General features: G+C 53.8%; 2 protein-coding genes across 3 annotated transcripts; one reads left to right on the top strand and one right to left on the bottom strand.

Annotated features, from left to right (window-relative positions):
• The first annotated feature begins 108 nt into the window (after nt 1-108).
• Nucleotides 109-6,733, top strand: ACTMAP (actin maturation protease). Of its 2 annotated transcripts, none has more exons than XM_068527678.1 (6): nt 109-1,103; nt 3,720-3,782; nt 4,305-4,429; nt 4,798-4,927; nt 5,022-5,092; nt 5,903-6,733. In XM_068527678.1, the coding sequence occupies exons 1-6, from the start codon at nt 784-786 to the stop codon at nt 6,238-6,240; spliced, it is 1,047 nt and encodes a 348-aa protein (XP_068383779.1). In that variant the 5' UTR covers nt 109-783; the 3' UTR covers nt 6,241-6,733. The 2 variants fall into 2 exon arrangements, with proteins under 2 accessions (XP_068383779.1, XP_068383778.1); XM_068527677.1 differs by having other exon boundaries at nt 3,714-3,782.
• Nucleotides 6,734-7,766: 1,033 nt separating this feature from the next.
• ITPKC (inositol-trisphosphate 3-kinase C) lies at nt 7,767-23,591 on the bottom strand. The gene is made up of 7 exons (XM_068529107.1): nt 22,322-23,591; nt 18,010-18,109; nt 15,927-16,140; nt 14,478-14,682; nt 12,189-12,290; nt 11,120-11,191; nt 7,767-9,226 (listed from the first exon to the last, which is right to left on the bottom strand). The coding sequence occupies exons 1-7, from the start codon at nt 23,480-23,482 to the stop codon at nt 9,023-9,025; spliced, it is 2,058 nt and encodes a 685-aa protein (XP_068385208.1). The 5' UTR covers nt 23,483-23,591; the 3' UTR covers nt 7,767-9,022.
• Nucleotides 23,592-23,609: the final 18 nt, after the last annotated feature.

The raw sequence follows: 23,609 nt of genomic DNA, 5'->3' as shown, positions 1-23,609 counted from the left end.
ACACCCCCTCTCGCGCTTCCTGCCAATCGGAACGCGGTTCTCGCGGGGCGGACACGAGTTACGAGTATTACCTCCGGGTTTGGGAAAGGTTGTGCGCCGCGGCCGCCATTTTGCTGGAAGGGGAGGCGCGTTTTACGTCGCGACTCCGTACCCTATCCCAGCGGTATCGCGGCTCCCAACGACCTCCGATCTATGAGCCTTCCCCAACCCACAAGACTCTTCCTGTTGCGCTCTGATTTCAGGACTTTCTCCACGACTAGGCTGTTTTCCCTGCCAGGTGTCCTTTTGACCTCTTGACCTCTGACTCAAAGGTCAGCTCTAAGGTTCCAAACTCGGGTCTGGGATGCGAAGGGGCGATCTGTTCTAAATTCCCCAAGTCTTTAGCACTGTGGCCGTAAATCCCACGCTTTAGGTGCTTCGTCCCAGGTCTGAGCTTTCATGTCCTGAAATTGAACGCCAGGTTTCCAAATCTAGCCAGGGATAAGAAGTTAACTCCTACTAAGTGTCACTCTTTGAGCCCTGCATCCCAACTTATACCACAAATCTGGTTTCACATTAAAGGACCCCGTTAACCCTCAGATTCCTTGTGATTTAAGTCAGCCTCAATCCCAGCTCCCAAGGTTCCAGATTTTAGCCCTGGTTTTTTCAGTTCCACTGCTCAGCACCCAAAATCTGGAACTCAGTTCTAAAACCTTCAAAATCTCCATCCCTGCGACCAGCACATTTTGGAGGATCCTTCCCTCTCTCATTCTCGATCTTCCAACCCAAGTCACAGACCCCAAAATGATTTCTCCATGCTCTCCTTCTTTAGAGCCACCAATTCCTCCTCCCCAAACCCCTGCATCCCAGGCCCCCATAATTCCACCTCCTCTCCTACCCCCAAATCTCCCGGAATTAGCTTTTCCACCTTCTCCCTCAAGTCTCCAGACCCCTATTCCCCCACCACCGCCACTGCCGCCTCCACCCCCTACCACCGGGTTTTCTCCCCCTCACGTCTTCGGCTTGGAGAAGAGCCAGCTCCTGAAGGAGGCCTTGGAGAGGGCCGGCCCAGTCCCCAGGAGCAGAGAGGACGTGAAGAGGCTCCTGAAGCTGCACAAGAACCGGTAGGGTCCCCATCCCCCTTCCCACCCACCCACCCAGGGTCTCACCCAACCACTTGTCCCCAGATCACTGCTGCCATCTCCTCTTGGGGTTTCCCATTTCCTCAAGGTCAAACGGTCTGACTGCTTCAGCCCCCTTTCTTAGACCCCTTCAGTGGCGGTGTGTCTTCAGCAATGAGGAAAGCTGCCCTCACAAGAGCACCTCGTCCAGTGGGAGAGACAGATCCCTTCCTCCACCAAACAGTGACAGCCCAGAGTGGTCAGAGCCGTGAGGAGGGAGCCCAGAGGGAGTGCCTGACCGAGGCTGGGGGGTCAGTGGGGCCTGCCTGAAGGAGGGGATCCCTGAGTGCTGTCGAGCAAGTTATGCCGGGGTACGTGATGAGGAGAGTAAACAGCTTGTGCCCAGGCCCAGAGTGACATGAAGAGATGTTCTTTTCAAGGACCTGCAAATATTTCTTTATTGGGACAGAGGAGGTGGCACATGTGGGTTTGCCAGGTGGGCAGGAGCAGACCACACAGGGCATGGGGGGCGGGGAGGCGGGCGTGTGAAGGAAGGTGGACCGTCCTGAGGGCCCTGGGGAGCTGTGGAATGGATCTGTGCCCTTCCAGGGAGGGAGAGAGACTGCCTTCGAGGAGTAGAGTGGTGAGATTGGAGTCTAGGGGCCCAGGAGGAAGCTGGAGCACCAGGAGATCAGGCAGGAGGGGAGGGGGCTAGACTTGGGCTGGGGCTGAAGGGAAGAGGGACAAGTGACCAGACTCACTGAAGAAACTTCCAGCTCTCTAGACAAGTTTATAATCTGCACTAAACGCCCCAACCATAGTGAGGCAAATTTTTTGTTTGTTTGTTTTTTGTTTTGGCCGTGCTGCGCAGCTTGCAGGATCTTAATTCCCTGACCAGGGATCGAACCCGTGCCCCCTGCAATGGAAGTGCAGAGTCCTAACCACTGGACCGCTGGGGAATTCCCCCATAATGAGGCAAATTTAATGCAAGTAACAGTTACCTGTTATATGCCAGGTGCTGTTCTAAGTGTTTTTTACTTATTAATTTAACCTCAGCAATTCCATGAGACAGGAACTGGTTTTTTTTTTAATTGAAATATAGTTGATTTACAATGTCATGTCAGTTTCAGGTGTACAGCACAGTGATTCAGATATATATATATGTAAAAACATATATATATGTCTGTATATATTCTTTTTCAGATTCTTTTCCCTTATAGGTTATTACAAAATACTGACTATATAGTTCCCTGTGCTATACAGTAGATCCTTGTTGTCCAGTAGGTCTTATTTTATAGACAGTAGTGTGCATCTGTTAATTGCAAACTCCTAATTTATCCCTCCCCCTGCAAGATAGGAACTACTATTGTCCCATTTTCCACGTGAGGAAACTGAGGCTCATAGAGGTGAAGTCACTTAGCCACGGTGCTTAGGAGAGGAAGGGCATGGCACTGGGGCTCCCTGCTTCGAACCACTGTGCTGTGATAATCATCTCCTCTCATCAGGAAGGTGCCCCCCTCAGCCTTACTCTTTCACTGGCTTTGGGATAGAAATATAAGCACATTGCCCAGCACCTCCTGAGCCCTGGTGGGGGAGAGGGGGGAGGGGTTGGGATCACCAAAATATTCTGAGCGGCCTTCCCAGGAATGGGGCTGGGGAAGCGTGTGGGGAGTCTATCAAGGTGATCTCTTAGGCCTGGAGCACTTGTTACCTGGTTTTGCTCAAGGCTGAGTGGAAGGGATTCCCAGCGTATCTAACTGCCTAAAAAACAGGTTTGAGAGGGGAAAAGCATTCAGAGTTTGGGTATTGATAAAATAAAATTCATATTTTATGGCAAGATGAGAGAATTTTAAACATGAAATTTTTCTTTGCCCATTGGGGCCTCCTCCCTCCCGTTTAGCGTGTATTGTGCGTTTGCATTAACCAGACCTCCTCAGGGGATAACATTTCTTCTTGATCTCATCAAGGGTCACAACTCCTTAGGAGACAGCTTTCCTTCTTAATTTTGTTAAGGGATCGCAATGACCCATGACCCATAACTTGCTTTGTACTTGTAGATCTGGATTGAGTAAACTGTCAATAATATGTCATTTGACATATAACCAACCCTTTGTCTCAAAAACTTATATATAACTGTGTTTTGATCTCTCACAGGCGGAACAGTCCTCAGAGCTTTCTGAGAGACTGTCTCCCAGGTTATAATCCTCAGGTTGGCTCGAATAAAATTTTCTCTTTCTTTCTTAGATTGACTATTAATTTTTTCATCCATGGTGTAGAGACACCCCTTCTAATAATTTAATCCCTCTGGGTCCTAGTTGCAAAGCTTTTGCACATCTGCTCTTTGCCTCTTCAGTAACTGAGGGAAAGAGCAGGGAGCAGCAGGCAGAAGGATGATTCCCACTGAGCAGATGTGGAAACTGAGGCTGGGGGGGGGCGGGGTCTCAACAGGGATGAAGGAAGTCTGACCCAGCCAAGAGCGGCCCTCGGGCCTCAGGACAGCTGGGCCCACGTTCCTCCCCTTCAGCATCCCTGACACCCCACTCCCAGCCAGCCCTCGATGCGGGGGACCTTAGGAGCTGGTTCCCGCATGACCTGAATGCGACTGTGATTCAGTTTCAGAAGTGACCTGCAGTGGATCCTCTTCTGTGCTGACCTGCCCTCCCTCATCCAAGAAGGCCCTCAGTACGTGCCCTAATCCGGGACCCCAACGCCTTGGCCGGCCGTGTGTTCTGAGCCTCTGCCCTCACCAGGCTTTGTGAGGATTGACCCAGGAGTGTGGGAAGAGTGGGTTCATCCCAGGCAGCCTGGGGAGAAGGAGGAGGCCGAGGAGGGGAGGGAGAGGGGGAACCTACCAGGTGAGGGTCCTGGGTGCATGCACAGTAAACAGTTGGAACGAATAAGCAAGTGATCAAACGAACCTGGTCCATTATCTCTGACGCCACCCTGGCACCTGCTCCTCCTAGAAGCCCAGGTGACATCTCTCCCTACCCTCCCACCCACACCCCCAGACCTCCAGCCCTGGTTCAGGCCTTGGCCAGCCTCTGTCCCAGGAGGGGGAGTCAGGTCTCCCCACTTGGCCTGGGAGAGGAGAAGGGAATTCCCCCAGGGCGGCAAACCTGTTCCCCACACTCCAGTTTCCAGGCGAGAGGGGGCCCAAGAAAGACACGAGTTAGGGGTTGGGGGGCTGGGCCTGTGTCTCCCCAGGTGCGGGCTGGTGGCCTTGTGGATGGCAGGCACTCTCCTGGCGCCCCTCAGCGGCACCCCCCTGGAGAGACTGGTGCAGGTGGCCATGGAGAGAGGTTACACGGCCCAGGGGGAGATGTTCTCAGGTAGGTTGGATGTGGAAGGGATTCAAGCCAGGTGTGCTGCAGGAGGGGACTGGAGAGCTTGGCTAGGACACACCGGGCACATAAGGGGGCTTTGTTCCATTCTTTGGGCCCTTGTCCCCCTCCCCAGTAGAGCAGAGTGTCACAAGGTGGACTCTGGAGCCAGGCCACCTGGGGTTTCCAGCCCAGCTCTGCCATTTCCTACTGTGTGGCCATGGACAAGCAGCTTACCCTCTTTGTGCCTCACTTGCTGCATTTGTTCAAAGAGGTGATGGTCAAGGCGAGAGTTATAGGCGTTGATTCCCGAAAGCCTTTGGCGTGGTGCCAGGCACACAGCAATCACTCTTTCTGTGTCTGCTCTGTCCCTGCAGTGACTGACATGGGCAGGCTGGCCCAAGAGGCACTGGGCTGCCAGGCAGAGGTGCTCTACGGCGGCCTGGGTGGTCCCAACAGAGACCACGTCCTGCAGCACCTTGTCGCCGGACATCCCCTGCTTATCCCGTATCCCAGGGCCAGGAAGGGAGCAGCAGGGCAGGGGTGGAGACGGGTGGGTCCCAGGGCCACACCACAGCTTTGGCCTTAACCCCAGTGCCAGCTATGACGAGGACTTCAACCACGAGCCGTGTCAGAGGAAGGGCCACAAGGCCCACTGGGCAGTGAGTGCAGGTGGGTCCCCCCTCCCATGCCCTGTGCCCTCACCCTGGATCTCCCCAGCCCCCTGTCTCCCCTCCTCACATTCTTACCCTCGCACTGGCACCTCCCCACTACCCAACGCAGGCACCAGGGTTGGGCCGTCCCTGCCCCTACAGGGTACTTAGCAGGGACCTGGCCAGCAGCAGGTACTTCAGTGTCCGCCAATCAGGGTTTTCCACAAACAGAAACTCAGAGCGCAGACAAGGATCAGACAGTCTGGGCTGCAGACTTGGTCCAGCCACTTCCAGGCTCCGTGACTCTGGGCCTCCATTGCCCTATATCTGGAGATGAAGGCGACAGTAGCACCCACATCATAGGCAGAGGACGTAAAACTCTTTGAATGGTGCCTGGTATGTTACACGTCTCAGTAAGTGTTAGCTACGGTCGGCATCCTCGTCTTCCCACCTGCCTGAGAGGAGGCCAGAGCTGCACGTCAGGTGGCCTGGATGGAGGCTCCCTTGTGTGCATGCCTCTCTGAGCATTGCTCTTCTGTACAGCTGGTGACAACTAGGTGACGATGTTTGCTCTGTTCAGTGCCGCCTTGGCACCTCCCTGTGCTGACAGGCTGTTGGAGGCCGGACTTAAAATGCCTGCAGCTCTAGAGCCCAACACCATGGGTCCAAATCCCGGCCCAGCCGTCTGCCTGCTGGCCCGTGCTGACCTCTCTGTGACAGTGTGGGGATGGAGGCAGCACCTACCCTGGAGGGCTGTGGTGGGACTCAGGGAGCCCCAGCCCCTCGTCAGGGCTCAGCTCCCGCTCACAGCCTCCCTCTCACCTCCCAGGGGTCCTGCTGGGTGTGCAGGGTATGCCCAGCCTCGGCTACGACGAGGACCCTGAGCTGCCAGGCCTGTTCCACCCAGCACCCGGCACGCCCCGCCAGCCGCCGTCCCTGCCAGAGGAAGGCTCCCCAGGAGCCGTCTACCTTCTCGCCAAGCAGGGCAAGAGCTGGCACTACCAGCTGTGGGATTACGACCAAGTCCGGGCCAGCAACCTGCAGCTGACGGACTTCTCGCCCTCTCGGGCCGCCGATGGCCGGGAGTACGTGGTGCCCGTCGGCGGGCTGCGGGCCGGCCTGTGCGGCCAGGCCCTGCTCCTGCGACCACGGGACTCCGGCCACTAGCCTGCTGCAGCCCCGAGCCCGGGGTGACAGGGCGCAGCCACAGCTCGGCTGTGTCACCTTTCTCAGAGTGCCCCATCTTCTCTGTGCGACAGCCTGGGGGCTTGGGCTGGATCTCTGAGGACCTCCATCCAGAGATCCTTCATGCAGGGTCCCCCCCCCGAATCCATCCAGTCCCAATCCTGGGCCTCAGCTCCCCCAAGCCCGTCCCCACAGTATTGAGCACCTACTCTGGGCTGGGGTTATAGCCAGGAGCCCCGCAGACAAGCTCCCTCTCTGCAAGAGAGAGACTGCCCACCGCTCAGACCCCAGGGCTTGTGCACCCCGGCTCAGTGTTGCAGCCGCCCGTTTCTGGCTGCTGTCTGCCCCTCTCTCTGGACCCCTTGCTGCTTCCCAGTGTCCATGTGGAGCCGGGGAAGCCTTTTAAAACGCAAACCAGGGACTTCCCTGGCGGTCCAGTGTTTAGGACTCCGCGCTTCCACTGCAGGGGGTACAGTTCGATCCCTGGTCGGGGGTGGGGGGTGGGAGGGTGGGGACTTGAGACCCTGCATGCCACGCAGCACAACCAAAAAACAAAATGCAAACCAGGTCTCAGCACTCCCCTCCAGAGAAGCTTCCAGCACCTACCTCCTCGATACTTCTTGCAGGGCAGGGACTAAACTCACCCCGCACCAGGTCACCTCCCTTACCCCAGGCTGTTCTTCCTCACGCTTTCTGCCACCAGCCAGGCATAGTGGCCTCTCAGGTGCCTAGGGTGTCCTGTCTCCCCCACCCCCCGGCCCTGTGTTACAGACAATTCTGGAACCACTCTACCCTGGCTCCTTGTCACTTCCTCCGGGAAGACTCCCTCGGGCTGAGCACCTCCTCCACCTATGTGTTCTCCTGATTTAAAAACAAAAGCAAAAGCCTCTAAGACTAGTTATTTGTGCCAACCCCTTTACCCCTGTTAACTCATCAAATCCTCCAACCCTGTAAGGAAGGTACTAGATCCTCCCTGTTTGACAGATGGAGAGACTGAGGCCTGAAGAAGTGCAGTCACTGGCCTAAGGTCACATGGCTGGCAAGCGGCAGGGCCGAGATTCAAACCAGACAGAGTGTACCTATACAGATGGGGGAGGGGGACAGGGAAAGAGAGAGAGCATTTAACGAATACCTATTGCATCCGTTCAGAAAGGGGAGGAACAGATCTGTCTTGGTCACTGCTGTGTCCCCCATGCCCAACAAAGGGTTTTATTAGAAACTACAGTGTAGTGTTTCTTACCCACCCCAGCCTTGACACCCTGGTTGGCACTGTTATCTGGTGCACTGTCCTGGGAGCCCTGGAGGACAGGGCTTGGAGTTGTCTTGGTCACCCCTGTGTCCCCTGCACAGAGCCGGGCACAAGAGTAGCAACTCAGTGAAGCGGATGAATGAACCCAGCCACTCTGAGCCTGCCTCTGCCCCAGACCAATCATCCCATCACCCCACCCGACGCTAATGCTCCAATTATGAGCTTTGAGCCCACAAGCCCCAGATGCAAAAGACAAAGGTGACTGTAAATTTGCTGTTTATTGGGGTGTCGTCATGGGAAGGCAGTGAAGCAGTTTTGCCTCCTGTTCCCCAGCGCTGCCCCGTCTTAACAACTACCTCTCATATAAATAAGTATAAAGATGGTCAGTAGAAAAGGAGCACACGTCAGCTGGAAGACCACGTTAGAGCTTTGGCTAAGGGAGAGGGGGGCACCTGTCCTCCCCAAGCCCAGCCTTGTGGGCCAGGAACCCAAAGTTAGGTGCAGGAGGAGGACAGAGGGGCACTACCCACACCTCAGAGTGCTGGGGTCTTTGGTTTGGACCAGGTTGCAGGCCCACCTACCCTGCACCACAGGCCCAAGCTGGGCCTTTTCACAGCAGAGGCCAGGGATGGGGGCCCTCCCGAGGAAGGCAGCTGGTTCCCGAGCCTGCTTCCCCCTTTTCCTTCTGAATGCCCTTCCTGCCACCACCGTCCACTAGGAGGAAGGAGACAGAAAAGGGTAAAGGGCAGAAGGAGGAAGCCCCGAGGCTGAGCTGGTGCCTGAGGAACAGGGCTGTGCTGGCCACGGTGCTGGCGTGGGACGTGGCTGTGGTTTCAGTCTGCAGGGGGCGCAGCAGAGTTCTCCCAGGAGCAGGGCAGGAGCCCACGGGGCCAAGGGCGGGCAGGACAGGGTGAACAGGGCCCTGCCCAGCAGTGGCAGCTCTCAGGCCAGTCCCAGGGTGCCACACCCTCAGAGCCTCTGTCAGCACTTGGAGGGACCCCAGATGAAGAGACTGGGCGGTGACTCTCCCGGGCGGGCCAACCAAGCGCTGCTGCATTTGTTCACAAATGAGGTCCGGTTCTCGGGCCTGCGAGGGGCCAGCTCGCAGAGGGAGGGGCTGACGAGGAGGCTGAGGTTACAGTCATCCATGTGGTGGCCTGAGGTCACGCCTGTGCCCTGCATCACGTGCACTGTGTTCTCTCAGGGCGCGTGGCTTAGTTGCAGCCTCTGCAGCCCCTCAGAAGCCTTCCTGGCTGGTCAGGGGAGCCAGTCTGGTTCTGACTCACTGCAGGACCCAGCCGTGGCACGCGCCTCTCGGGCTCTTAACGACCTCCCCGCCCCCGAGAGGGTGCGGTGCCACCTGATCGCCAAGGCCCTCTGCATCTTCTGCATTGGTCCTGCGTGGTGTGCAGTGCAACCTTTCCCATCCCTGGACTTCAGGCCCCCATGCATCTCGGGGCCCCTCCAGCCAGACGGGCACCATCCAATAAATAAACGTGATGGTGGGCGAGCAGGTCAGCTATGGGCCAGGCCCTGGAGGAGGCGAATCACGTTGTCCAGGCCCCAGAGGTAGCCGTCCTCGCGGTTGCCCTCAGCCCAGGGCAGCCAGTGGCTGAGTGTCTGGTGGTCAGGCAGGGCCACTGTCTTGCCGAAGTCGATCATCCAGACTTTGGCCAGGCCGGTGTGGTCATGCACAAAGAGGAGGGAACTGCCTACCACCTGCAGAGGGAGAGGCAGGAGGTTAGAGGGAGGGGCAGGCACTGGCCAAGGTCCCAGCCCCACAGACTGCTGGGCAGGGTGGCTGACGGCATGAACTTTGGAGCCAGGCTGCCTGGGTTCAAACCCTAGCTCTGCCACTTATGGCTGTGTGGCCTTGGGCAGGGGACTTAACTTCTCCTTATCCCTGTGTCCTCATATACAAAGTGGGAATAACGGAATAAGAGTACCATTTACCTCAAAGGTTGCTGTGCATATTATGTGTGAATTAATCCATAGAAAGCTCTTAGAAGAGTAGCCCGTATAAACAAATGCAAAACAGTGGTAACTATTATCCTTTTTCAAACTGGGGTACAAACTCAAACGCCCGCAGGATCCTGAAGCCGTCAGAGGGGCCTGGCGGGGACTGAGGGAGTGGATAACGCCGCCCCGCGGGAAGGGGCAGCAACCACTCAGCCCCAGCGGACTGCTGCTGGTGACGCCAGGCAAGTGGCTTCCTTTGTCCGGCTCAGTTTCCTCATCTGTAGAATGGGGGTGATGGTAACTGCCCCGCCTCCTGGGGTCACTGCAGCATTCCACGTTCCACAGCTCACAAGCTGCCTTGTGGAGCTGGCCACACAGCCCTCCGGAGATACTGGGTTGTGTTTTCTTTTTTAGTTAGAAATACATTCCTTCCCTTCATCTAACGCCAGGTTTGCAAGCCTCTCCCTTTTTCTAGTCGGGTTTCAGACACCAGTGCTCCCAGAGAACCCAGATGACTGGGCAGGCGAGCAGGTGGCTGTCAGAAGAGGCAGAGGCTGCCCAGCTCTGGAGGGCTGTTGGCATGTGGCGAGCGGCCCAGGGTTACCATGTCACCCGTGGTGCCAAGAGAAACTGGAAATCCCGATTTTAGTGTGAACTCTCATGTTTTCAATGTTGGCAACTAATTTTTTTAAATGTTTAGTCACCGGGCAGGTGAAACCAAACCTGAGGACAGAAGAGGTGGGGTCCCCAGGCCTCCTCTTTGTGACTTGCGTGTAAAGCTCAAAGGCAGTAAGAAGGGTGATGAGGGTGATGTTTGGTGATAACAAACGTGACCATAAAAGCTGGCACATACTGCAGGGTTCCTATGGGCTGGGCTTTAACTATATTAATCCACTTAACCTTCGTTACACCCGTGCGGCAGGTGCTACTGTTACCCTGTCCTACAGGTCAGGAGACAGGCCTGCGGAGCTGCTGCCCAGGCTCAGGTGGCTGGGATTCGAACACAGGCTGGCCTGACGCCCAGATCGGTGCTCTTTCAGAAGTCAGTGATATCAGGAAAAAGAGGAGAGAGGGGCTTGAGGGGGGAGGCGGAAGAACTCGGAGATAGACACAGTGACGTCACCACGGACTTTCTGAGACAGCCCCAGAGAGACGAATGTTTCCAAAGAGACACAGGCTGTGGAAAGGAGAGAGAGGAAAGGGGAGGGGGGAGAGCCACCAAATGAGGAAGGCAGGTAACAATAATTGTAAATAATCATGGGTATAAAATAATCACAAGAGCACTTCTGTGCTCCTTACGGCGCTCTGCATTTGCTCATCTCCCACCTCAGCAGCTCTATAAGGAAGGTACTATTGTTCCTCCCCACGTTAGGAGGAAACTGAGGCCTGAGAGGGTAGGTCATATGCCCAGGGTCACACAGCAGAGCCAGCCTTCATCCCAAGGCCACCTGGCTGGGGTCCATGCTCCTAACTGTCCCACCTCCCTGAAATCCCTCGTGCTGCCTACCCTAAAGAAGCAAACCCCCAAACTCGGGGCTTCCTTTTATAGCTTTGGCCTGTGACCCTGTCGGTGGTTTCTCCTGAGTACCACCTGGACCCCGACACTCCCCCTCACACAGGGCCCTCTGTTCCCATGGTGGCGGGAGCTCGCACCTCGTGGGTCTTGAAGAAGGGGGAGTTCTCCAGAGCTTCACGAAGTTCTTCTAGGCGTGCCACATACTTTTTCTGTGCATGAGAGGGAGGATTTCTTGGTTAGCTTATGGACTTTGTGGGTCCTTACCCACCTTGAGATCTGACCTCATCCCATACCCCCAAAGGAGTAGGCATACCCCAGCCAGAATGGGATAAAGGGGGCCATGGGGAAATGGGAGGTGGGGGGGGGCAGGGATTGGATGCATCAGGGTGGCACAGACAAGAGTGTGGTTGGGGACTTCCCTGGTGGCACAGTGGTTAAGAATCCGCCAGCCAATGTAGGAGACACGGGTTTGAGCCCTGGTCCGGGAAGATCCCACATGCCGCGGAGCAACTAAGCCCGTGCACCACAACTACTGAGCCTGTGCTCTAGAGCCCATGAGCCACAACTACTGAGCCCGTGTGCCACAACTACTGAAGCCCGCGTTCCTAGAGCCTGTGCTCCACCACAAGAGAAGCCACCGCAATGAGCAGCCCTCACACCGCAACAAAGAGTAGCCCCTGCTCCTGCAACTAGAGAAAGCCCATGTGCAGCAACGAAGAGCCAATACAGCCAAAACTAAATAAACGAATACAAAAAATAAAAATTAAAAAAAAAAAGAGTGTGGTTGGTAGATTACATGAATACCCACAATTCCTAGCAGCTCCTCCCACCAAGAGGTGGAGTCTTTCCCTTGTAATCTAGTCTTGGTCTCATGACTTGCTTTGGCCAATAGAACATGGCGAGAATGATGGTGGCCATTCTGAGCCTAGCCATCGAGAGGCTTTGCTTTTTCACTTGTTCTCTTGGCCCGCTGCTTCCCCCGTGAGAACAAGCCCAGGCTGGGCTGCTGGATCGAGCCAGGAGCCGAGACAGTGAGGCAGCCCCCAGACGTGAGAGCAGGGCCCTCCCACCAGCTGGCCTGATGGGGAGCAATGCCAGCCAGTGTCAGCCAACCTCGGCCCAAGGCAAAAGACCGTTGATGTGAGAGGAACAATGATGGTGGTGGTCCTAAGCTGCTACATTTGGGGGCATAGGTGTCCCGCTCACCAGGATCGCGCGGTTCCCATCCACAAAGTCCTCCAACACCTTTGTCACCTCCTCCAGCTTCCGCGTCTTCTTGAAGTTAGTGTTGCAGGTTCCATCGGCTTTCTACAGGATGAGGGGTGTCATACCTTTTCCTTCCCACGCCCAACACCAAGCAGCCTCAGGCACTTCCAGGGGCCACCTACCCGCCTCCAGGCTCACTTGCTGTTCAGGGGAAGCTAGCCCACCTGCCTAGCCCCAAGTCATACCCCTGAGCAACCAGTCCTTCAAGTCTAAACTTGAACCCCCTGGTTGAGCCAGTCTAGCCAAGTGGGCTTTGGAGCTGGGTGGATCTGGCTTTGAATCATGGCTCTGCTAATTCCTAGCTAGGTGGCATTAAGCAAGTCACTTCACCTGCCTCAGCCTTGATTTCCTCATCTGGAAAATGGGAATTGTGTTAGTATCTACCTCCTAAAGCTGGTATAAGGATAAGGAGAGATTGGGTGTGTAGGATACACTGCACAGTGCCTGGCACATAGTAAGTAAGCACTCAGTAAAAGAGACTAATGTTATTTTTTGTCTGAGAGGGGCACAGAGAGCCCCCTGAGTCATTCTGCCATGCTGTGCCAGGTGTCCTGTGGGCAATGGTTAACATGGAGGTAATAGTACAGGTAACAGCACAGATGAGGGATGCAAATACTGAATAAGATCATCACAAAGGGAGATAAGAATAATGGAGTATAGGGAGTTATAAGGAGGTAAAGAGAGGGCCCTGAACTAGTCGGATGGAAATCAAGGAGGGCTTCCCAGAGGAAGTGAAACTTGGAAGGAGTCAGGAAAATGACTGGGAGTCAGTCAACCAGGGGAACAGGGGAAAAGTAGTCCTGGCACAGGAAACAGCATGTGCAGAGGGCCTGTGGCAGGAGAGAACAGGACCCTTTCAAAGAAATGAAAGTGCTTCTCTGTGCCATCTATAGGGGACTGTGGCACATCCACAAAGAGCTATTATAGAAGGAATAGGAAGGAAGGGAGGGAAGGAGGGAGGGAGGAAGAGGATCTCCTATCTCTCTACGAAATGATATGGGAAACTCTCCAGGACTATGCCAACTTTTGTTAAAAAAAAAAAAAGGGAGGAGGGACTTCCCTGGTGGTCCAGTGGCTAAGACTCCACAGTCCCAATGCAGGTGGCCCGGATTCAATCCCTGGTCAGGGAACTAGATCCCACATGCTGCAACTAAGAGTTAGCATGCCGCAACTAAAAAGATCCTGCATACTACAACTAAGACCCAGTGCAGCCAAATAAATAAATTAAAAAATGGGAGGAAAAGGTAGTATATACAACTGCATTTGTTTGTATATACAGGAAGAAATATAAGAAACTGATAAAGTGGTTCCCCATGAGGAGAGGGTGGTGGAGGGACAGAATGGGAAGGACGGCAACAGGGTTGGGAGAGAGATTTCTCCTATATACCCTTTTATAATATTATTTTGACTTTCGAGCTGTGTGAATAGCTATTCAAACAATTAGATTTAATTTACAAAAAAAAGAAAGAAAGGGGCTACCCTAGTGGCGCAGTGGTTAAGAATCCGCCTGCCAATCAGGGGACACAGGTTCGAGCCCTGGTCCGGGAAGATCCCACATGCCGTGGAGCAACTGGGCCCGTGAGCCACAACTACTGAGCCTGCGTTCTAGAGCCCGCGAGCCACAACTACTGAAGCCCATGTGCCTAGAGCCCGTGCTCCGCAACAAGAGAAGCCACCGTAATGAGAATCCCGTGCACCACAACGAAGAGTAGCCCCTGCTCTCCACAACTAGAGAAAGCCCACGCACGGCAACGAAGACCCAATACAGCCAAAAATAAATAAATAAAATAAACAACTTTTAAAAAAAGAAAAAAGAAATAAAGAAGAAAAGAGAACACTTTTCTCTATAAGGAGGAAAAAGCCCCTCCAACTGCTGTGTTGGATGAGGGATCAGAGGAGGTGAGACCAGCATCCGGGAGGCCAGGGAGGCTGAGGCAGGAGAAGATGCGGCTGGACTAGGACAGGGTCTGGGTCTTGGGGAGGGGAAAGAAGATGGAATCAAGAGACCTTCAGGCAGATGGATAAACAAAACTTGGTCTGTGATAGACACAGGGGTAAGAGAGAAGCAGGACCCCTCCTAGTGCATCTTTCCATCCTCTGCAGTCTCCTGCTCTCTCTCCAGATCTTGCTTCTTTCCTGCTTTCTCTGACACCCTGGTTCCTTGGGAGGCCCTGACTCAGATCTAGCTCTTAGCCCTCTACAAACAGGCTAGCAGCCCCTGGCCCTCACCTTGATGCCCTCGATCCGGAAACCCAGGGTGGAGGTCGAGCTCAGGGTCTCCCTCCACTGCATGTAGCGGGGCTTGGTGACTGCACCCTGGGCATGTTCCTCGGGGGTGGGGGCCCCAGGGTCCACAGCCACCATCTTCTCATACATGTCCTTCCGGGGCCGGGGCCGTTCTCGCGCCTTCACCAGCTCCTCCTCCAGGTAGGTCCTGGGACACAGAGGATATAACAAGGGAAATTATGAAGAACAAAGCTGGAGGACTTACAATCCCTGATATCAAGGCATGTTACAAAACTACAGCGTGGCACAAGAATAGACAAATAGATCAATGGACCAGAACACAGTCCACAGACACACACGTACATTCACCCAATTTATGACAAAGAAGGCACCACAATTCAGTGGGGAAAGGGCAGTCTTTTCAATAATTGGTGCTAGGTCAATAGGATATCCATATGGCGGTGGGGAGAGGGGAATGAACCTCGATCCCTACCTCAGGCCATATACAAAAATTAAATCTAGGTGGATTGCAGATCCAAATGTGATAATTAAAACAAAGCTTGTAGAAGAAAACATAGGAGAAGATCTTTGTGACCTTAGAGTAGGCAGATTTCTTAAACACAAAGCTACTAACCATAATGAAAAAAATTGACAACCTGTACTAAATTAAAAGTCCTTCTCGGGACTTCCCTGGTGGCAGAGTGGTTAAGAATCTGCCTGCCGGTGCAGGGGACACGGGTTCAATCCCTGGTCCAGGAGGATCCCACATGCCGTGGAGCAACTAATCCCGTGCACCACAACTACTGAGCCTGCGCTCTAGAGCCCGCGAGCCACAACTACTGAAGCCCGCATGCCTAGAGCCCGTGCTCCGCAGCAAGAGAAGCCACCGCAATGAGAGGCCCGTGCACCGCAAGGAAGAGTAGCCCCCGCTCTCCGCAACTAGAGAAAAGCCCGCGTGCAGCAACAAAGACCCAACGCAGCCAAAACTAACTAAATAAATAAATAAATAATTTTTTAAAAAACCAAACTTCTGTTTATCAAAAGACGTTAAGAGAGTGAAATGGGAGAGTTGGAGTGTGTGTGTGTGTGTATCTCCAGCAAAGGACTTGTATCCAGAATATATAAAGAATTATAAATCTTTATAATAAAAAGAAAAAGAGGGACCAGTAGAAAAATGGGCACTTTTCAAAAGAGGATATCCAAATGGCCAATCAATGCTCAAGTTGTTTGGTCATCAGAGAAATCGAAATTAAAACCATAACTATTCACCAGAATAGTTAAAAGTAATAAAACAGGTAATACAAAATGTTGATGAGAAGATAGAACAGAACTGTCATACACTGATGGCAGGAAAGGATGCTGGTACAACCGCTTTGAAGATTGGCTTGGCGCTATCTTCAGAAATGTCCCCCCGACCCTTTACCTCTGCCCCATGGCTGCCCCTGAATCTACCTGCTGCCCATCTTGCAGTCCATGATGGAGGGGTTCTCAAAGTCTGCCAGGAGATCTTCCATCTGGTTGAAGGCCTGGCCATCCTGCTGCACCATGCCATAGTAGGCTGGCACGAAAGGTCGCAGCGGGTCGCGCATCAGCTGCTCCAGGCTGCGCTGCTCATACTGACAGAAACGCTTTAGAATCCAACCATCCTCTCCTGCCTGGAAGTTCCCTATGAGCAGCAGTCAATGAGAGGGTCAAAAACTGAATGAGCAAGAGAATCCCCCCACCTCCTGTATGTATCAGGTCCTGGCCACCATCATCTTGCCTGACCCTTCCGCAATACTTTCTCTCCCTACCAGCAATTCTCAAAATCTTGGCCAGAGGTGGTGAAGGAAGGACCTAGTTCTGCATTTTGTTTAAACAGAGCCCTGTTCACAGCACACTGTGTCCTCATTTGTTTTGTAATTTTGGATTATGAGCTCTCAATCAGCAATGGGAATTTTTGTGAGATCTGAGTCAACAGCATGACTCTCCAAAGCAGATTTGCATTTGCTTCTCCCTGGAGTCCCAGAGTGCTAACAATCAGGGCCTTGTTAATTTACAAATCTGGCATTTTGTGGGCCATGCAGATAGTGTAGATTAGAATTACAAATTCTTATTGAGGCAGATAGTATTTTCAGATTATATTTTCCAAAGATGGCTGCAACAGTAGCTCATGTCCCACATGCTCTTCTAGAATTTTGCCACTCCCATCAAGAAGTGGAATCTAATTCTTTTCCTCTTGAATCTGAGAGGGCTTATGGCAGAAGCAACACTGTGACTTCAGAGTCTAAGTCATAAAAAAGATGCGGCTTCCACTTTGTTGGCAGAGACACTTGCCTTTCAGTCCTGAGCTACCATGTAAGAAATCTGATTATTCTGAGGCCACCATACTGTGAGGAAGCCCAAGCAGCTACACAGAGAAGTCACATATAGGCTTTCCAGCTGGCAGCCCCAACCGAGAACCAGCCAACAGCCAGCATCAACTGCCAGGTGTGTGAATGAATGAACCTCCAAAGGTCTCCAGCTTGCAGCCTTCGAGTTGTTCTAGCTGAATTCCCAGATGTGGCGCAGCAACAAGCCATCCCTGCCATGCTCTGTCTGAATTCCTGACCCAAAACCTGTGAGTGTAATCACAGGTTGAGTAGTTTATATTTATTATCTAGCCCTTTACCAAAAATGCTAGATTCTAGGCCTTGTGCTATTATGTGCTAAAGAGATTGTGCTAGGTCCTGGGGAAAAACCATTATAGCTGTGGTTTACTGGGGGCCTACTCTGCTCTGGCCACAGGGTGAGGACGGGGACTGGTAACTGCCATTTATGAGGGGTCTGTCTCTCAATGTCAATATACATTTTGATTTTAACCCTTTAGTTTACCCTGCAAGGGAGGTACGATTATCTCGCATTACAGATGAGGACACTGAGCCCCAGTGAGGGAAAGTAACTTGCCCAGGGTCATCCACAAATAAAGCGCGGAACTCGGATGTGAGCCCAGGCCCATCTGTCCCCACGGTCGAAGATTTGGCCCCTGCCACCGGGATAACAGGAAACAGCCCTCCATCCTGATGTACGAATGGCCCAGCCCAGGCCTAAGCACTTTCCATAAAAGCCCCATAAGCGGGCTTCCCTGGTGGCGCAGTGGTTGAGAGTCTGCCTGCCAATGCAGGGGACACGGGTTCGAGCCCTGGTCTGGGAAGATCCCACATGCCGCGGAGCAACTAGGCCCATGAGCCACAATTACTGAGCCTGCGCGTCTGGAGCCTGTGCTCCGCAACAGGAGGGGCCGCGATGGTGGGAGGCCTGCGCACCGCGATGAACAGTGGCCCCCACTTGCCACAACTGGAGAAAGCCCTCACACAGAGGTGAAGACCCAACACAGCCATAAATAAATAAATAAAAATTAAAACTTAAAAAAAAAAAAGCCCCAGGAGCTGGAGACCGTCACCAAGCCCATTTTACAGATGGGGGAACTAAAGTACAAACGGCAGTTCCTTCCCCGCCCAGGCGTCTCTGCCCAGCCCTGCCTGTCCCCCACCCGCCCTTCTCCCCCCACACTCACCAGAGTGTCCAGACAGCTGGACCCAAGGGTAGTGTTTTCGGAAGGAGACCATGAAGGGCGAATACTTCAGCACTGTCTTCAGCTTCTTCCACGGTTTGTTCTGTGTGGGGCAGAAAGGGTGGGGTCAGGGCTAAGGCCGGGGACGGAGGGGGATGGCGCTGCTGCCATGAGAGGGAACCAAGGTGGACCTGGGGTCCTTAGGGGGGCTTCCTGGGATCCCTGGGCCCAAGCTCGTTGGGGTGAGCAAAGCTCACTGACCTCAGCAATCACAAACTCCCCAGAGGCCTCAGCAAAGGCGGAGAAGAGTCTCTGTCCATTTGTCTCGGTGTCATCACTTTGTATCTGTGTCTCTCTGTCCTTCTCGAAGGAGTAGAGATAGGCTAGGTTGTGTTGCAGTCACCAGCAACTCCCAAATCGTCCCCCGACATATATACACCAAAAAGGTGGAAGCCTGCTGTCCCTGAATTAAGTCAGACCTTCCAGGGAAAATGATAAAGGCAGGAGTTGATGAATGGAGGCCGAACCACAGAGAGAGACAGAAACAGAGACAGATGACAAAGTGATGACAAAGACAGGGACAAAGGTGGAGACTGCAGCAGTCATGACAGCTGCTTACCAAATAGCTCCAGCCTGTGCCCCTACCAGGGATATCCCTGCCCTCTTGAACTTAGCTTTGGCCAATGAAATGTGAGCAGACGTGTCACTTTTGGGTGGAAGCCTTAAAGCCAACGAGTGACTCTCCATGTTCTTTTCCCTATTGTAGAAAGCCGTGGGGGGCTGTAGGAAGAGAAACAGAGGCTGAGTGAAAACAGCATGCAGCAGGGCCGCCTCACCCACCACTGACCCACGGTCAATGTGAAGTAGGAAAGAAAATAATCCTTTGTTGGGAATTCCCTGGTGGTCCAGTGGTTAGGACTCCGTGCTTTCACTGCCAAGTGCCTGGGTTCAATCCCTGGTTGGGGAACTAGGATCCTGCAAGTCTCGGGGCCAAAAAAAAAAAAAAAAAAATCCTTTGTTGTTCCAAGTCACTGAGTTTGGGGGCTGTTTGTCACTATAGCAAATCCTGACCTCTGCCAACTGACACAGAGATAGGCACAGAGGTACGAGAAGAGAAAGAAATATAGAAAGACAGAATGGGAGACACAGATACAAAGTAATGACAGAGAAAGAAAAAAACATAGATGCAGAGAAAGACAGAGGGAGAGCAACAAAAAACCAGAGAAGCAAACAGAAAACAAGGATTTAGTTGTATCACGTCGACTCAAGCAAGAGCTTCTTGAGACCTGGTTACTGCCTGATTCATTGCATTTGCATACGCACGCACACGCACGTGTGCACACGCACACACACACACAAATATCTTCTCTGCTCCAAGCACACAGCAGGCCCTTAGCAAGGATTGGGAGAATGAGTTGTCTCCAGAGAAAAAAGCTATGTGGCTCATCTCCCCCCACCCCGGGGTCAAGGCCATGTTCTCTCCTCCCCCCCAGAGCCCAGCTACCTAGCAGACATCTAATGGACAGTGGGAAGGTCAAACACAGGCAGGGGTTGGACTGAAGGATTCAGGAAGGGCTATTCCCTCCCCTCGCCAGCTGCCAGCCATGGAGAGGAGGTGATGAATAAAGGTTCCTGTTTACTAAGCACCTGGAACATTCCAGGCACAATGACAAAGGCTCAGTGTGCCATAACCTACTTAATCCTAAAAACACAACCCCAGGAGGACTGCTGACTGTGTTACAGAGGCGGAAAAAGAGACTCAGATGGGTGAAGTCACCTGCCTAAATCACACAGCATAGTGCTGGGGTTCTACCTCTGGTCTGATTCCACTGCCCTGGGCTTATCCATTACAGCCCTGCTAGATTACAAGCCTTGAGGGTGGGGACTGGGGTTGTCATGGTTACAACTGTGTCCCCAGCCATGGCCTGACACACAATAGGTGCTCCAAAAATGTAGCTTGGGTTGAAGGAGGTTGATTAAATGTCTTTTTTTTCTTTTTTTTCATAAGCAGGTTCAGTATCTTCTTTCTCTCTCTCTTTTTTTTCTTAGATCTGATGGTTAATCTGGGCTTTCTCAGATGGCTTCATCATGGCCTCAGCTCACATCTCCTCCTCCTCCAGGAAGCCCTCTCTGATACCCCAGGTCTGGCCAGTCACCTTCTCTAGACTCCCACAACCCTCTGGGCTTCTCCCATCCCAGCCCTGAGCACTCTGAGCTGTCACTGCCTGGTGATGGGTCTGTCTCCTCCACTGGCCTGGGAGCTCCATGCAGGCAGTGTCTGGGTCACTACTGTGTTCCCGGCAAAGCCAACATGGGGCCAAACACAAATTAGGGACCCGGGGACTGTCTGTTGTCTGATTAGGAGGACAGGATGGACGTGAGAAGGAAGGAAGGTGGCGGGGGGGAGAAAGTAGCTGGGCCTTTAAGGTCAGATGGGATTTCAAAATGAAGCAAGAAGGAAGCGAGGGGTATTCTGGGTGGTGGGAACAGCTTGAGCAATGAGCGGAGGCAGGATGGCTGCAACATGTTCAGGGAACAGTGTGTACTTCGGCTCCGTTGCAGCAGCAGAAGGGAACAGGAGGGGAGAAAGGAAGCTGAACCTAGAAAGGAGCCTGGAGACAGGAAGCTCTGAACGCAGGACTGAACTCCTGATCGCTATCAGGCAGGCCCTGGGGAGCCATGGAAGACTCTGGAGATGGGAACATTCAAAAGTTAGTCAGAGCTGGGTCCTGGAGGCAGATTCTAGGGGATGAGGAAACACTGGAGACAGGGAGGCCTGGGAGGAAGGAAAGTTAGGGACGAATCCAAGCTCCGACCAGACGTGGCCAACTCTAAGCGAGTGACCTCACTTCTCTAGGCCTTACTTTCCCCTCTGTAAAATGCAGATAATAATAATCCCAATCTTATAGTGCTTTTATAAGGATTCAAAGAGTTAACACACATATAGCACTTGGAAAAGCGCCTGGTATTCAGTAAGGGTTTGAATCTCAGCTCTGTGTCTTCCAAGGTCTGTGACCTTGGATGAGTCTCTGTGCCTCAGTTTCCTCGTCTATAAAATGGGGATCATAGTATCTACCTCATAGGGCTGCTGTGAAGATTAAGATGAGTTAATATAAGCAAAGAGCTTAGCACAGGGAATTCCCCGGCGGTCCAGTGGTTAGGACTCTGTGCTCCCAATGCAGGGGGCCTGGGTTCGATCCCTGGTCGGGGAGCTAAGATCCTGCATGCCTCGGAGTGTGGCAGAAAAAAATAAAATAAAAAAATAAAAAAGAAAGCTTAGCACAGGGCTGGGCATGAGCGAGTGATAGCTGTTATTTTTGTTTCTTCATTCACTCCAGCTCAGCTGCTCTGAGATACCAAGGAGATGAGGGAGTAGGCAGAGGGAACAGCAATGGCAGAGAGCCCCAGAGGGTCAGCGCCTTGGCTCCGGCACAGGCAGGTAGGGGCAGGTCTATCTCTTACATCTGTGGCCACATGTGTGAGCACGTTCCTAAAGGGAAGTATGTGGGGTGAGGGGGGCTCAGGGCAGATTCCAGCCAGGGGCCCCAGGACAATGGGAGGACCCAGCAGGCAGACCCACCGGAGGCTCTCACACCTGCCTATGCGCTGACCCTCCCTCCCTGAACCTGCCCTGATGGCCTTCCTGATTCACCAGAGAACCGCACCCAAGCTGCGGATGAGGGTGGAGAATGTAAACAAGAGCCTGCAGGAGCACCCTGGGGAGCTGGGGGGCAACGCAATGGGGAGATGGGAGAGTCCCTGGCCAGGCTGGGGGTCCCTTAGCATTTTGGGTTCACACAGCTCTTTGAGAACCTGATAAAAGCTGGGAGCTCACTCCCTACAAAAGTGAATGAGCTAAGGGGTGGTGAAGGCTGATGACCCTTTAAGGCAGCTACAGGCCCCAGACTTAGGAAAGTGGGGTAGAAAGTGCACCCTTTCTGTCTGCCTAAACTGGTGTTCTTTAGAGTTTGGGGTCACAGACTGTGATCCAACGGAAGTCACAGACCCTTGCTGCAAAAACATGTGTATACACACACAGATTCACACAATTTCAGGGATTCCTGGGTACCATGAAGTTGGCCAGTGGCCATCCATTTTAGACCCCAGGACTGGAGGCAGTGGCGAGGGGAAATGAAGAGAATTAGCAAGAGGCTGCCTGGAGAGGGTTAGTAACCCTGCTGTTGGATGGAAGAGGTGCCTGGAGATGAAATTGCTGGTGGAGTTCTAGAGAACTTCTCAAAGGAAAGGCGGGGGTGGGGGGGCGGATACGGGATCTGTGGGGATGTGGCTCAAGGGCAGGATGGGTCCCACTCACCCCAGACCTGTCCTCGGGGTCGCTGGAACCTCCACCCCCGGCCACCACGTCATCCTCAGACTCGTCGAAAGAGGAGGCAGAGGAGAAGCCTCCACTGCCCCCTTCAATCTGGGAGGGGGGTCCCACTGGCTGAGCCTCAGGCTCGGGGGTTTCAGGAGTGATGATGAGGTGGGGCACAGGGGCCAGGGGGCAACACTCCTGGTGAGAGTACAGGTGAGTCACCAACTCCCCGTGTTCTGGTTCCTCTAATGAGCCATCTTGGTTGGGTTCCCCCAAAAGGCAGTCTGTCCCAGGCTCTGTCTGGGGTCCATAAGTATCTTGTGTCTGGGGTCCATCAGTGCCAGGCTGTGGCCAGAAGCCATCAGTATCTTGTTGTGTTGGGAAACCATTAATGTCAAGCTGTTTCCAGGCTGTTTCCGTATCCTGTTGTATCTGGGAGCCATCAATGTGCTGCTCTGTCCAGGGGTCTTTGGTATCCTGCTGTGTCCTGGAGCCATCAGTGTACAATTCTTTCCAAGAACCATCAGCATTTGGCTCTGTTGAGAGAGAGGCCCCTTCTGGCTGAGTCCGGACGCTGGACCTGTTCTGGTGGGTCCAGAGGTTATCACCTCTGGGCTTGGCCCTCTCTGGCTGGGTCTGTGACCCATGTATTTCTAGCTCTACCCAGGGCCCATCAACCCCTTGCTGTGCCCAGAGGTTAGCCCTCTCTGGCTGACGCTGGAGGTCAGACCTGTGTGGATCAGTCCAAAAGCCATCTGTCCTAGTCTCCGTCCAGTCACCGGCTGTCTCCAGTTCTGACCAGTGGCAGCTCCTTCCTGGATGTGTCCGGAGGATGGACCTGCCTGGCTCCGTCTTTTGGCTGGGCCGCTCCGTCCCCGCCCCGGAGCCAGCTGCTTCAGGCTCAGCCTGTCCGTCGGTCCCCGACTCAGGCCCGAGGCCGGCCCTCTCAGGCTCGATGTGGAGGTTGGACTCCTCGGTCCGGGCCCGGGGCCCGCCCCTCTCCGGCCGCCCTGCCGGGCCCCCTGCGCCGGGCCCAGGTCGTTGCTGTCCCGGCTGCCGCCGCCGCCCCCCTCGCGGTGCCGCCAGTCCCATGCGGGCTGTCCCCGGCAGCGTCCCAGCCTCCGCCTCGCTCAGGTTTCCTCGGCACGGGCAGCGCCTCATGCCCGCTCCCTAGGTTCGGGATTCGACCGGGCCCAGCCCCTCCTGCCCCTTTAAATCCCGCGAGGGGTGTGGCTGGGGAGCCCCGGACTCGCGGGTTCCGGCCCGCGGAGCTCCAGCCCGCCCAGCC

This window comes from Eschrichtius robustus, chromosome 19 (assembly GCF_028021215.1).
Source record: "Eschrichtius robustus isolate mEscRob2 chromosome 19, mEscRob2.pri, whole genome shotgun sequence".
NCBI classification, from domain to species: Eukaryota; Metazoa; Chordata; class Mammalia; order Artiodactyla; family Eschrichtiidae; genus Eschrichtius; species Eschrichtius robustus.
This window is presented reverse-complemented; position numbering and strand designations above follow the sequence as displayed.

What these genes read in the sequence shown, in the direction of transcription:
- ACTMAP (XM_068527677.1), top strand. Translation starts at nt 784, where the DNA reads ATGATTTCTCCATGCTCTCCTTCTTTAGAGCCACCAATTCCTCCTCCC. An exon ending in CTGAAGCTGCACAAGAACCG is followed by an intron (nt 1,104 to 3,713) that starts GTAGGGTCCCCA and finishes ACTGTGATTCAG; the next exon opens with TTTCAGAAGTGACCTGCAGT. An exon ending in GGACATCCCCTGCTTATCCC is followed by an intron (nt 4,928 to 5,021) that starts GTATCCCAGGGC and finishes CCCCAGTGCCAG; the next exon opens with CTATGACGAGGACTTCAACC.
- ITPKC (XM_068529107.1), bottom strand. Translation starts at nt 23,482, where the DNA reads ATGAGGCGCTGCCCGTGCCGAGGAAACCTGAGCGAGGCGGAGGCTGGG. An exon ending in ATGGGAACCGCGCGATCCTG is followed by an intron (nt 11,192 to 12,188) that starts GTGAGCGGGACA and finishes TCTCATGCACAG; the next exon opens with AAAAAGTATGTGGCACGCCT. An exon ending in CCTTCTTCAAGACCCACGAG is followed by an intron (nt 9,227 to 11,119) that starts GTGCGAGCTCCC and finishes CTCCCTCTGCAG; the next exon opens with GTGGTAGGCAGTTCCCTCCT.